This window comes from Spea bombifrons, chromosome 5 (assembly GCF_027358695.1).
Source record: "Spea bombifrons isolate aSpeBom1 chromosome 5, aSpeBom1.2.pri, whole genome shotgun sequence".
Classification (NCBI taxonomy): Eukaryota; Metazoa; Chordata; class Amphibia; order Anura; family Pelobatidae; genus Spea; species Spea bombifrons.
Genome location: NC_071091.1, coordinates 35,053,004 through 35,067,233, shown reverse-complemented (window position 1 = coordinate 35,067,233; position 14,230 = coordinate 35,053,004). Strand labels below are relative to the sequence as shown.

Below are 14,230 nucleotides of genomic sequence, written 5' to 3'. Positions count from 1 at the left end.
TTAGTTGTCAGCCACATAGAACTATCCAACTGGAACAAAGAAGATCCAGCCCTCCTGCCGACTTAGGTCAAGTTCGTATGGCTCTGAAATCCCTTAGGGAAGATTTTGTGATCAGGTGATCTACTGTGACTTTTACTGGAGCACATATAGACACTCCTACTTTCCCGGATATATACTGTAGCAGTACTAGCACCCCTGGCTTCAGTAAAAAATATTCTTTCATTTAGCAACCCCCCCCGCCCCCCCGGTTGCTTCCTTAGGCGAAGTCAAGAAGGCTCCACACGAATCACCAATGACTAGTTTTAAAATAATACTATGTAAGAAACGATGTCTGCAAGTAGATCTTTTCCTTTAAATGTTTAGATGCTGTAATAGTTTTCTTTAATGTTATGAAAGACACCCTACACTCATTTTATGATTTATAAGTTTTTAAGGTACTTATTGTTTCAGCTTTTGTTTTGCCTGACACAAAATGTGTATTTCATATACAGCTTAGTTAGTTTACTTGGGTACAAGGCAAGCCACATTTATGACATACAAACAAGTACATGTAGCTACCGCCATCTGTTGGTTTAAATGTTTTATGTTTCTAGTGGCATGTGTAATATTAACAATTAAATGAGTGATTTAAGTTGAAATACAGCAAAATTATAATGGTTGTCCTATTTCCATTAATCTGTTCTAAATTCAAAGCAGCAGAGCTGCAACTGCTATCAAAATATCATGTGATCAATAAAGTATAGGTTGCATTTTTTAGCTGTTTGAAAATGTATACATATTTAATAAACAAAATTAAAAAAAAAAGTACTTTTAGAAGCAAAACAGTGCCATGAATATTCATATTTCTAAACATGTTGATCATCCAGGTTCATGTGTTTTTCTGAATAGTTGATTCGATTGGGCTTGTTTCCACATTGGAGGTATGGCTTTTTGGCCTTAAGTTTTCCATGAAGTCTACTTCTGACCAGTCTTCTCTGGATACTAGATGGATGTACCAAGGTCTCACTGTTTTCTGCCACCTCTGAGCTAAAAAGAGATGAATAAAAAGTACCAACAAAAAGATGTACTCAAGAAATGGCAGTGACAAGCAGTCCTAGTTGTAGATATTGATGTAGTGATAGATTTCAAATACATGTTATATTAAGATTTATGTTGAAGAAGGGATAGTGGTGTCACTACGTTCAATATATGTCCAAACAAATACGAATGAAATCAAGACACTAGTAAACAAAGTTTAATTTTAAAAAACACTTTTTTGCTTATGATCAGATATGTACCTGGGCATATTATGTCATTTCATGCAGCTCCACCTTAGAATGAGGTGTAATGCTGGATGCAGAATGCTATGGAGGTTATGTGTCACGTCCGCCGTCACCAAATAAGCACTCACTGCAGAAGCTCTTTAGCCCCAAATCACCTAGCAATGAGTTGGGCCCAAGCTAAGCGAAAGAGACTTAGTAATCCTGATCCTAATAGTGAGGAAACTCGGGTGTAGGCAGGTGAAGTTTGGTTCTGAGTGTAATTGGCAAAGCACAGACAGATCCAGATAAATGGACAAGGAAACTGCAGGCTGGACTGACAGAAGGGTGATGCAGGATGCCAGGAGTTAATGCAGAATGGATGGCTAGACATAGCTGGGTTTGGTATACTAAATGAGTAGTCAGACAAGCCAGGTACGGTACATAGGTAGGGCAACACAGGATCAGAATCCGTAAGCAGAAAAGAAGTCAGGCGCTGCCCTTGGCGTAACCCAGGCTAGTACCTCGGCCACTCTGTTTGTGATTTCCATTTTTTAATGCTGAGGATGACATTATATTGGATGGCAGAACTACATAGGGTAAGACATGCTATGGAGGCTGTGCTGTCCAGGCACGGTGCTCCATACCAGATTTCCCTTGCAACCTGCCCATTGAGCAACAGCACATCAAGGAGCCTGATTGCCCAATAGGTCTGCCCTACACTTGCTGACTGTGTGTATAACATGCACCTAAAATTGATAAAAACATTAAACCGTTATAAAATGTATGCTAGTCTTCTGTCTCATCCAAAATTGATTGTTCATCTAGATGTATAAATCATATTTGTTAATATTTATGTTTAAATATTCGATCTAGATTACTGATTTTTGGGGGAAATTTAAGATGCAAATGGATAAATCTTTTAGAAGCAAAACTCACAAATAACTGGCTGTGTTTGTTTTGGGGGAAACAACAATACAGGCAACTATTTAGTAATGTTTTTTTCTTTTCAATAAAAAAGTAAGGTAAAGACCTGTGTTCCAGAAAATACATTATTTAGCCATCATAGCAAGCATATTTTGTCCCTCGGTGTTCCATTGTTAAAAGGTTTCCATGGAAACTACTTTCTCAACTTACATTTTCTGTTCTCACTGGACCTAACATCATAAATGGTAGGGGCATACTTTTGTTTGGAGGTAAAAGAAATACAGATGTCATAACAGAGGAAAATGTAATTGAAGGGAATTTTTGGGAATATTTTTGCCTTGAGCATATTAGGTAAATTCCCGGGCCTGGGCATTATAAACGCTCCCTCTCTAGCATGTGTGAGATTGGAAGGGGTAAAGTTAGGTCAAGAGCATACCTGCCAAGTGTCCCACTGTCCATGTAGCTGCTGATGGATCACAGGCAGGTTGGATAGTTCCTCTGATCTCCTCTGTCCAGCCCAGGGAGCTGTAAAAGCATAGCTGTATTGCTAAAGCATAAACCTCCATTCCAACTCCCACATGGAACCTTGCAGTAGAAGATGGCTCGTTAAGTAAGGTGGGAGAGTGGGCACACACTTTTAGCTCTTCCCCTGCCTCTTTCTACCCACGCAGGTTTCCTATTTTTCTAGATCTGAAATGTTGGAGGGTATGCAGGAAGCGGTAGACTGTATTACCAGGTTGGAAATAGGCAGGATCAAACACCACACAGAGAGGTCCAGTAATCATCTCTGATACCAACAGACCATAGATGTGAATATTTCAAATGGCTAAAAGGGAACATCTTTTGCTTTTAGTAGTGTGTTTAGAAGCCTTTGTAGAACAAGACTACGTGATCCTGCATTATATTGATGCCAATTAATGTATTTGAGCAGGGTGTTTAAAAGAATAATGTATCTTATTTATTAACACATTTTCTATTGTTAAGATACACATTCTTTTGACTTTTAGGCCTTCAACACAATGTGATACCCGTGTATCCATTAAACATGCTAAGCTCCTTGAAAGGAGGGGTACTGGGAGTAAAACGAGTGACGTGTATGTGTCTACAAAATGAATCAGTTTTCGCTCCTTCTGGAAATATGGTAAAATTATTTCTTATTTTTCCTCTGTAGATGTTTACACTAAAAATATAAAATGTATACATAATAATTATAAATACCGTAATATTTTTTTCAAGATTGTAAGATCACAAGGGCAGGACCCTCTCCTCCTAGAGCAGGGCCCTCTCCTCTTTTTGTACCAGTTTGTTATTGTTTGTGACTTTACATTTATTATACCGACTCTAATTAAGACTTAATGTGACAACAGAACACTCTACAGACTAGAGATCAGCCACGGCCTGTCAGGCATTTGCCTGGGGTGCCAGATGCCCAGCCTGGGCCTAGTTCTTGTTAGATTAATAAGCCTTTCACCAAGTTTGGAGGGGTAAAACATCTGCAAATAATAAATAAAATAAAAAAACACCTGGCTGAATACTACTGGCTGTAACACCACAAGTAATGGTATATTCTTTCTCCTGTGAACTTGCTTACTGGCAAAGGGACCAAACCCTCGAAATTCAAAACACCTCTAACCACCATTTCTCATACCTGCATCAAGGGACTTTTCTTATACGCAGGCAGTTGCAGCTGTGTCGTTCTGATTTTAATGGTAACGTGAATTTAAGGTGAAATTGTCAGTGATAAAATATGCTTAAGTTATTTATTTATAAAGTGTTTTACCCGGAAGATTTCTCTTGTTTTCAAGTATGTCCTGGGTTATGTGTGTACCACATACACCGTATAGTAACAAATACCGGTATGATCTACTTTTAATGAAACATGAAATTACAATGAAATATTTATTTGAAATCTATTTATTGAAATATATGGATGTATTACAATTTTCCTGTCCTTACAGATGTAAAGGCGTTTTTCTTTTTGTACACATTCATAAACCATGTATCCTCTTTTTCCTTTTATGGAATAATCATTCAACACTGGAACGGTGAAGATGATGACCATAGCCAGGGGTGGCTCTAAGTTTATAGGGGACCTGAGCAAAAAGATCTCCCTCTGTACGAAAGAGGATACAAAAAAGAATTCTAGTAAAAAAAGAAAATTTTATCTTGATATAACTTTATGAAAAATTTGTCTAATATCTCCTACATTCTCTGTTGGTGCCCTTTACAAGAAACTGCTAAATCTGCTTACTTGGCTGCCCCTAACCATAGTTAAAATAACAGATGGCCCTTAATATACAGTAATGATTTTAGCCAGAGGGGAAGTACTTTTCCTTTACACCTAATACTTCCTGTTTTTTCTTTCATGCTAAAAGGTATACAAGAAGTCCTCATAAGAACCAGTGTACACAATTTTTGTTTCCCCTTTGTGCTGAAAATAACTCTTTTGTTCTGACTTATTTACTTATTTGCAACTACTTGCCCTGCTGTGTGGCTAATGCTCCTATGCAATTCTCTAGAATATCACCTTTTAACTGTTCCGGTGTTGGATTCATACCCACAACCAAGCAATTTTCAGTACAGACAAGCAAACTCTCATATACAGAGAACCACAAATGTTTCGTTAATTCTTTGTCAAAGCAGGTGTTACAAATGTATACCGCATACACTTAAAGTGCATTTCACTTTAATTACTATTCACCTAATTCACTGTGCATCTTAAGCAACGTGATCACCTTTGCAAGTTACGCCTCTGCAAAAAGAAAAATAGTCTAGTGATGTTTAGACAGAGAAGTAAATGTCAGAGTGAATTGTGGAAACGGATTTTATGTTCTATACAAAGTTCAGTATTTTTAATCGACTGTGAATCAGAGTTGACACCTACACAACTCCCCTCCCCACCACCATAAGTGGAAAATAATACAATAATAATACAAAAGAATGGCAGCGCGGAGGGAATATACTGACAGCTGGATTTTTTTTTCCCCGTTACCAAAGCATCCTTTGAAGTATTATTTAAAACAGTTCAGTAATATATAAAAACTGTGCTTTAAAATTGAGTCACAACTAGAAAACAAATAGCTCCTGATTTAACCCCTTACTTGTCAGGAAAGAAGACAATGTGGCCAGCAATGGCTAGTTAAGAGTCAAGGACATTCCCTATCGGTTAGTGATGGGTCGATGAAAGTAACAGGTCTAGCTGCGCCCAATTATCAATGGTATTTTATTTAAAATATATATGGAAAAATGACATCAAAATAGATTGATCAATCATTGAAAACAAAGAGAGGAGCAGTCATATTAATAGACTACCAGACTCCAGGTGAGGTTGTGTGAGTGTTATCACTCTAGTCCCAAAGTTAGCAATAATGCCTGAAAGGTTACAAATGACATTGAACTTACATTTCCTTACAAGACACAATGCACCGGGTTGCCTTGTAAGCCTTTCCGTACATAAAGCTTGGAAAGGAGACAAGCTATGATCGATAAGATATGCAAATGTGATAAAGAAGGTAAACAATATTTTAGAGAAGGGTTGTTTAAAAGTAAAGGTTGATATCCGTAGATTTTGTGTAGGCGAGTATTATGGTAGAATAAATTATGTTTTTTCTTTTCTTAGGAAAAAGAGTTTTTCTATTACACTTTATTGTAGTAACATTATTGAAGAAACATTGAGTTTACCAAAAGAAGGGGCATTTAAAAGGGTGTTAGGGGCATGTATTTGTATAGGCCTTTGGACTGCAAAATTGATATGTAGATAACCCAGTTGGCATGAAAGTACAAGTACTGAATTATGTTAAAGTACAAAATATACAATCTACATCACTTGTACGTACATGTGTATCAGAAACCCATGTAAACCACTAAAATTATTTGTATCACATTCATACTGTACTGTAAATGTACATAAAATTGAACACAATTTAATTGTACGCATATTTTTCTCAAATGTAGTCATCTGGTGCAGAAAGAAATAAAAAAAATGTATGCAGAAAACTAAAAGATTTTGAAATAAAAAAGTGGAAATAGGAGAAACTATTTACCACAACACTATTGTACCATATCTGAGAATGGCTATTTACTACTTGTCCGTCTGTGTTCCATTCCATTAGGCAAGAACCCTGCAATTATGGGCACTGGCCAGATGAGGGCAGCCACACTCCAGACAATGATCACCAGAGTCATGAAACAAGCCACCAAAGTGGATTCAATGGGTTTTCGATTCATTCTCCATCCCTGTTCCCCCCTCAGTTCCTCTAAGCTGAAATCCAGGCAACAAAAATTGAGTGATTCTCCTTGTAATGAATTATGAGGTTCAGTCGAAGAGGATGACGAAGAAATGAAAGAAAAAGTGGAAGAACCAGGGGCTGATGCTTGATGGTGCCTGAGATGACCACTCCTTCTGCCCCTTGACCATCCACAACCTACACAAAGTCGAAACTCCTGCTGGGCACCAGCAACCCCAAGATGCTCAATGACAACTGGGGACACAACACGATTGTAAGCTGCAGAGAAAAAAGCTCTACCATGATTATTGGTGGAGAAGAGCAACAGGTCACACTGAAATCCCAGCTGGCGTCCCCAGCGAACCAACAGAGAGGTGAGCATTAGCCTCTGTACACTGACATTGCAGTGTGCTGCCCCATGTTGCTGTGAGTAAGAGGGATGGAACTCCTGCTGTTTTCGGGGCGAGAGAATCAAAGTGTCTCTACTGGTGTCCCATATGTTGCTATCGGAGGGAGCTGAAGGATGAGAAGCTGTGGCATCAATGGGCTGACCTGTCTGGATCTCGTCAACATTCTCGTGGGCAGTGGTTCTTTTCTCATTCTGTAAATCAAGCTCCAAGTTGGCCAGTGACCTGCTGGAAGAGTTAATAGGCAGAAGGAATATATCATCTTCACTATGTCCTTCCTGACTCCATCCTTGTGTTGGTGGCTGGATACAAAGAGCCAACAAAGCCAAGAGCCACCTTAGCAGGCTGCAGGTAGGGTAGAGGCGCAGCACCCTCATTGCACAAGATGTTAAAGAAGGGGCTGCATATTTAGCTGGTTGCAGACACAAAGAAAGAAACTCACACAGGCGTGGACGAGTCTGCGAGTAACTGTGAAAGCTCTACTCTGCCTCCAAGTCAGCCTCCCTCTGCCTTTTCTCCTCCTCTTTCTCTCAGCATTTGATTTGGATGATTAGAGGATTGCAAGAATATCTTTATCTATCCCTTTATTTCTGTTTCCCGAAAGAGAAACTATGAAGGTCTCCTGCCAAGAAATGTTGGCTAACGCTTCAACCGGTGTGAACAGCAGGGATGTTTTGGATTTAGTTAGTTCTTAAAGGAAAGGATCAGCCTGTAATAGCTTATTGCATATGGGGAAAAAACATGAACAATGGTTAATGGAGTAGCTTTTATTTCTCCCGTTTCAATAAGTCTAATAAAATATTGTATTACTGCTTTGCTAACACTTTACATCATAATTTGAATCAATATATTGATCTCGCTTTACAATTCACTCCACTTCTACAAAATAATGTTTGTATTATATTTTTCTTTAGGATTATTGGGCAGTCATACCCTGAAATAAAAAAAAAAATGACTCGCACAGCCTCATGCAATAAAATTATTTTAATGCAAATAAAACGACACCGCTTTTAACAAAATGGACTAAAGTAAAATTCATAATAATTCAAAACAATAAATAAAAATATTACAGAAAAGGTCCACCCCTCTATCGCTTTTCCTTGAGCTGACTGGGCCGTTGCTCACCCCTGCCACAGTCTGCCACTGGCAGAGATGAATTTGGGTCTTTGAAGGGTCCCTTGGCAGCTTGCACTCTGCCATGTTTTGAGACTGAACGTGCATGTGATTGACCAGTATGGATGATGCAGACCAGCCTGTCCAAGATGCAATAGTCGGAAACAAATTTCCTATAAGGCAGCGTAAGCAAATGCTTATAGTAAAAGATATAGCAGTAAGTGTTCTCACAAGAAATATGTGAAGACTACTCCTATTTTATCCTTAGTAGGCGAGTGAATTCCACAAAAAATAACTGCCTAAAATGGAGTGTGCCACCCTAAACCACTCTAAATAATTAATTGTAATTGTGTGTGAGGACACTGTAAATTAGGCTGAGTTTCTGGTCTTATTATAGTTACTGGACTCAATTAGTGTATCAACTAATTGATAGTATCAATTAATTAAAATATAAACATACCTGGAACTCCGGGAAGCGCTGGTTTTCCGTGTCGACACCTCAACCCTCCTGAATGGGGTCCTGACAAGCCCCACTATTTGATAAATAACTCACAAGATAAAATTTGTTAAAATAGCATCTCATAGATCAAATAGCCAATCCGATACTGCTCACCGCTCCTGTGTTTGTTCTCCGCTGTCCCTCTGTCGCCTCTAGAAAAATTATGGTACTCTTGAGGTTCCCGTGGGTGAGATTTGGCAGTCCGGTATTTGGATGTGTTGAGCTATCGGTGAAGCCCCATCCTATGTGTTTGTGAGAGCACACTCACTTCATCAGGGGTATAATGAGACTAAATGCATGAGTGTCATCTTTTTTTATGCGTGGAAAACAAACTAGAGAGGCTCAATTGTAGCTCCAACAAACAAGTGTTTGCTCTTTTTACTTTCACTTTCTGTTTTATGACCATTTTATCTTATGTCCATGCCTCTCCTTAAAAGAGTTTTACAATATTTTCTTATTTTTTACTAGATGGGTGACTAGGGTCTTAAAAAACCTGGTGGTGGCTGAAATGCAAATCTAGCCCTAGAGAAGGAGAATGAATGAAAGTTGACCACGGTTCCTCTTTATATGGGATCCTTGAGGAAAATGTATACAGGACAGCATTAAGATCCATCATCACATTACATAGAACCTCACTAACTATGCATTATGCAGGACTAACTCAGTACTTCTAGTAGAATGAGCTGTCTTGGCACTTAATAATGCATATGTAGTAAAGTGTGATAACATATTAAGATGATGTAATTCACTATTTAGCAAATAAACCTCATTGTGTTGATTTTCCTGTAATATTTTCCTAACAAAAAAGCACAATTACTAAGTTGTCAGCATATTCCTACTATTAATGAGGGTATCTCAAGCCATAGGGAATAGACTGTGTAAATGTAATTGTAATGGTGTTTCTTTAGGTCTTAAAATTATATACTTCTGTCATTAAAGAGGTAATGAATCATCATGTTAGGAAGATAATCAGGGCCAGAAATCCCAGTAAAATAGATCCTCATGCATCCATCTATGTTATTAAGGACAAATACTGTTTTATCGAATTCCACACTTTGGAGATTTTGGAGGAATTTCACTTTTCATCCTTTAACCAATCAATTTCAAGGCTGCATGTCCAGAGGGGTAGAGACCCTTGTCCTGCATTCGTGGGGCAATCAGGTTTCTTAGCACTCTACAACACAGCCCTTTTAGCGCATTTTACTGGCATTGCTTGTGCTTCTAAGTAGAACACCATGGTATGATGTCATAGCTCAGTGCTTATTGGCAAATGAATATACCTAGGAACTTACCAAGGCAGGCTATAGGCAGCTCTCCCTCTTCTTACGCAATGGCTTCATGTGGAAACAGGACTAACTGAGGAGTTGAGGGAACATGGGTGAGGAGTCTGCATAGGCACAAACCGCTCCTGCCTGGAAATCCAGAGAAGCAGGGCTTCACTTGGAGACTCAGCGTCAAACCCAGAGAGTTCTCAAGTATGTTAACTGATCTTAACTAATACCAATACAAGATCTTGTATTTTTCACTAAGTGAAGGATTTAAAATGAAAAAAGGTTAATGCAGGTTTTATTGCAGCCCCAGTGAGTTATTTTTCTATATGAGTTGAAGACTGTTTAAACATATAGGCTTGAAGCACTATGAATTTTAAGCATTAATTCACCACCCAGCACCAGGTGTTTTACACAGCAGTGCTCTGTTGGCAATTGCAAAACAAACACCATCTGATCCAGTGAGGGTTTAAATGCCCCAAGGGACATACCTCTTAAGAAATTAATGTACATGCGCATGAATTACGAAACAAAAGGGAAGCATTAAATCTGAAAAACATTCATCTGTCACGTAATAACTTCCAACAACACAAATACGATAGGGTTCATCATCTTAATCTGCTAAATTGGACATACCAAGCTTCATTTGGTTCTTTAGTCCTTTATACCAATAGAGTTTGGGGACATTGTACTGTTTAATTGTAATGTCTGTCATATTTCTTAATTCACCAAATTATAAACATTCCAAAAAAATACTATTAAATAGATACCTGGGGAAGCAGTTATATTACTAGTACACTAGGATGGTGAAGTAAACTGACCAGATTTTTTAAATTCATTATACTTAATACGATTCTAAAAAGTTAAAGGCAAAAGAGCACGTAGGCATGTCATCTCTATAAACAAACATTCAGATTAGAATAGACCAGTGACTTTAAACGTAGCATTGTGATAGGATGCCACCTTTGCCACAAGTCAGGATGTGAAAGTTCTGCCCTGCTAGATCTGCCCTGGTCCACTGTAAGTGCTATGATTGTGAAGTGGAAACGTCTGGGGTATTGGCAGCTCAGCCACTAAGTGGTTGACCATGCACAGTCACAGAGCTGGGCTCACTAATGTCGTTCTCTTTGTAAAACTAGAGTATTTCACTTAGAAATACTTCTTGATTACTTTCCTTGTAGTCCCTCTGTCTCCTGTCATGCAATCTCAATGCATTCTGCCTTAATTAAAAGAACCCTGCAAAAAGGGCAGAGCATATGTGCTTTGCAATACTGTTATTTCCCTCTGACCAGTATATGCCCTGCATTATGGTGTGCTCTGAGCAGTCTTAAACCCACCCCTGCACAATTCAGCTTTTGAGTTCTAAAAAATCATACAAGTGCAAGTTAATATCGTAAGACCCCCTTCATGGCCACTCCATCCACCATATCCACTTTAATGCATTTAACAGCTTATTGAAACATTTTAATAAATGGTTTCCCACACATATGCAATGATTTCTGAGAATCCCCTCCCTGCTCACAAACTCCATGGCTTGCGTAAGCTGCGGTTAGTGGGATGCACCTACTGGTTACCAGTGTAAAAGTGTAGTATACTCATCACATTTCAGCTACCTTAATAGCTTGTGTGACATTTCTGGGGGGAAAGGGGGCCAAACGAATTTTATCTTATGCAAATCAAAGTATCTACAAAGTTCTTTAATATGCATTCTTCATTGTTTCAACTGTATAGAACATTACCATGGGATGGGATGGCCATGGGGGTAGGAGAGCAAGAAACCTGGCTGGTCTTAGGCAGAAATAGAGCCAGGCTGCTCATGGAGGCTGGGCTCAACAAGGTCTCTGTGATAGTAGCAAGTAGGAGGTGAGAGTAGGTTCTCACCCTATTGAGAGTGTGCCTTGACGTGGCGGGTGAGCTTAATTATGCTTTGGCCAATTCATATAACCAAAACCTCTCATTTATATTATGTTTATATATTTGTTGCCAACTTTATTAGGGTAAGAAGCGCAGACAGTTTTTGTTTCTTATAGTAGCATGGCAGTAAGCTTCCCTGAAGACAGGAGTGTTTGTGCTTGAAGGGGTGTGTGTCTTAGAGCGAGTGTTAGAGTAACTGTGTGTGTTACTGTTTATGTGTGTTTGTTTGTTAGTGTTTTACTTGACCTCCCATGGATGTCAGACTATCCTACTTTTTATACCTTTAAATGAGGAGCGCTATGGATGATACAGATTGCCCAGTTCTTCCGGTTATTCACAAAGTGACCATGATCAGCTACTGTATGCTCATTCTGAGCAAAACCCATATACCGTATTGGCTCGAATATAGGCCACACTTTTTTCCCCCACTTTAAGTCTTTAAAGTGGGGGTGCGGCCTATGTTCGGGGTCTAGCGCCCGACGCCCGGGACATGCAGTCCCGGGCGCCGGGCAGGCAGCGGGGTTAGGATACAGATCCCCCGCAGCGGTGCAGGGGACCTGCATCTTACTCCCCGATACGCTCAGACAGCCTCCCCTGCCAGCACTTTACCTCTGCCCCCGCCAGACTTACCGAAGCAGATTACCAGGTGTCTTGCGGGGCCGGCGGGGGACATCTACGCAATACGCGTATACAACTTCCGGTGCCGGCACATCCAGGGCCGGCACCGGAAGTTGTATTGCGTAGATGTCCCCCGCCGGCCTCGCAAGACACCCGGGAGTCTGCTCCGGTAAGTCCGGGGGGGGGGGCAGAGGAGGACAGTGGTAGCATATCTCGGGGAGGGAGGACAGTGGCAGTAAATCTCGGGGAGGGAGGACAGTGGTAGCATATCTCGGGGAGGGAGGACAGTGGTAGCATATCTCGGGGAGGGAGGACAGTGGTAGCATATCTCGGGGAGGGAGGACAGTGGCAGCATATCTCGGGGGGGCAGAGTGGCAGCATGTTTTTTTGGTGCTTTTTTAAAGAAAAACTTTTTCTTTAAAAAAGCACCAAACTTTTAGGGTGCGGCCTATATACGGGGGCGGCCTATATCCGAGCCAATACGGTATTGCTGTAATGAGAACTTAGTCATCTGTAGAATTGGTGTGATACTTTTTATTAATAATTGTTGATGCAGGCCATATTTTATATAAAGAGAATTAAATAGTGTAAAATGAGCTACCCACAGTGCACACAGCTTTCAAGACCCAGAAGAAGTTTCAGATTGTGCCAATAAAAGAGAAAAGTCAGAGGTTCTCCATACAAATTATCATGCTTGGAATTTCTGTCCAAGCTGTTAAAGTGCTCATGACTCGCTTACTATTTCTGTCATCTGAAACATGGTATGTCACATTCTGATTTAATTAGTCCCCCCGGGAGAGAATGACAAGAGTTTGCCTGAGGGGACACATAGCATATAATTTTGCAAGTTTAGGGCATCCTAATTGGCTATATGATTTACACGGTTCTCATCTCTTCTCTGCAGAGTAAGCGCTTTGCTATTCTGGACCAATATGCTGTACTTGATTTGGTTAGTTTGTCAATCCCATGAGAGTACTGGATATCAGGCACTAAATTGTTCAGGGCAGAAAATACTATATTATGTCTCACATAGCATAGCGATTTACAATCTGTTTTGTGGTGACTGCATGTTTATTAGCTGTCCTGAATTTCACAGGTTTGGTGCTAATTTTGTCTCTGCCCAATTTATTATTCTCCCTGTTCAAGTATGGTGATATTCAAACTTTTAACATTGTCATTTGAATTCTAAATAAAAGGGATCTGCCAACAGTATAGCTACTAGAATTACTAAGTTTATTTGCCAAACTTATCTATAGCTTGTGCTTTTGTATGTCAATCAGTGTAATTGTTTTGGAGATATTTAGTTTAAAAATGAAATTCAGGAAAGCAGAGATCTTTGTCAAAATGTGGCACAATTAGCATTTTCTATAACTTGTACATTTTTTTTTCTAACAGTGTAATTATTTTACAATTATTTATTTTAAACATAATGGACTATTTTACCACAGGGAAGTTAAGATCTAAGGTAAAAAGTGTCAAAACATCATCTAATCAATATTTAAATTAATCAACAACAATTTGCACTATGGGCAGGGGAGGGCTGGGCATGGATGTTCTACCAAGATGTTTTTTAGAAGTTTTGGATTACTAGTCTAGCATTCAAACGGCCGAAGGATAGTCATTATGAACACATTATGACTTGCCCTTGTAGGTGGCACCTAGCTCACTTATACAGTCAATATACAGTATGTTGTCCAGCATAATGGAGAATTACATGACTGGGGGGTGTTATGTGGTGTTATATCCACTGGTGGTAAAGTGTTGGTAGAAGGTTCCTTCCTTGGCGTGTTTTCTGGAACCTCAGATGGGGAGGGGTTTCACGGGATGCCCTCCCATAGGTTGCATTTATGGTTTGGCCCCGGTTAACCCTGGCAAGTTTATGGGTGCTCGGTTGTAAATGGTTTTGGGTCATTGACGTGTTAATGTACCTTTTTATGCTCACAGGTTGCGTGGCAATGACTTTAATAAATCGGCTGTGGCCTTTTCATCCCACATTGCTGTCTATGTTTTATTTGAGGGG

At 39.6% G+C, this 14,230-nt stretch overlaps 1 protein-coding gene across 1 annotated transcript; it reads right to left on the bottom strand.

The window, feature by feature from the left end:
* Positions 1-5,763: 5,763 nt before the first annotated feature.
* TMEM158 (transmembrane protein 158) lies at positions 5,764-7,547 on the bottom strand. Its single transcript, XM_053467023.1, has one exon. It carries the CDS (start codon positions 7,173-7,175, stop codon positions 6,240-6,242), a length of 936 nt encoding a protein of 311 aa, XP_053322998.1. The 5' UTR covers positions 7,176-7,547; the 3' UTR covers positions 5,764-6,239.
* Positions 7,548-14,230: the final 6,683 nt, after the last annotated feature.

Excerpts from the sequence above, each read along its gene's own strand:
- TMEM158 (XM_053467023.1), bottom strand. The coding sequence starts at position 7,175 with ATGAGGGTGCTGCGCCTCTACCCTACCTGCAGCCTGCTAAGGTGGCTC.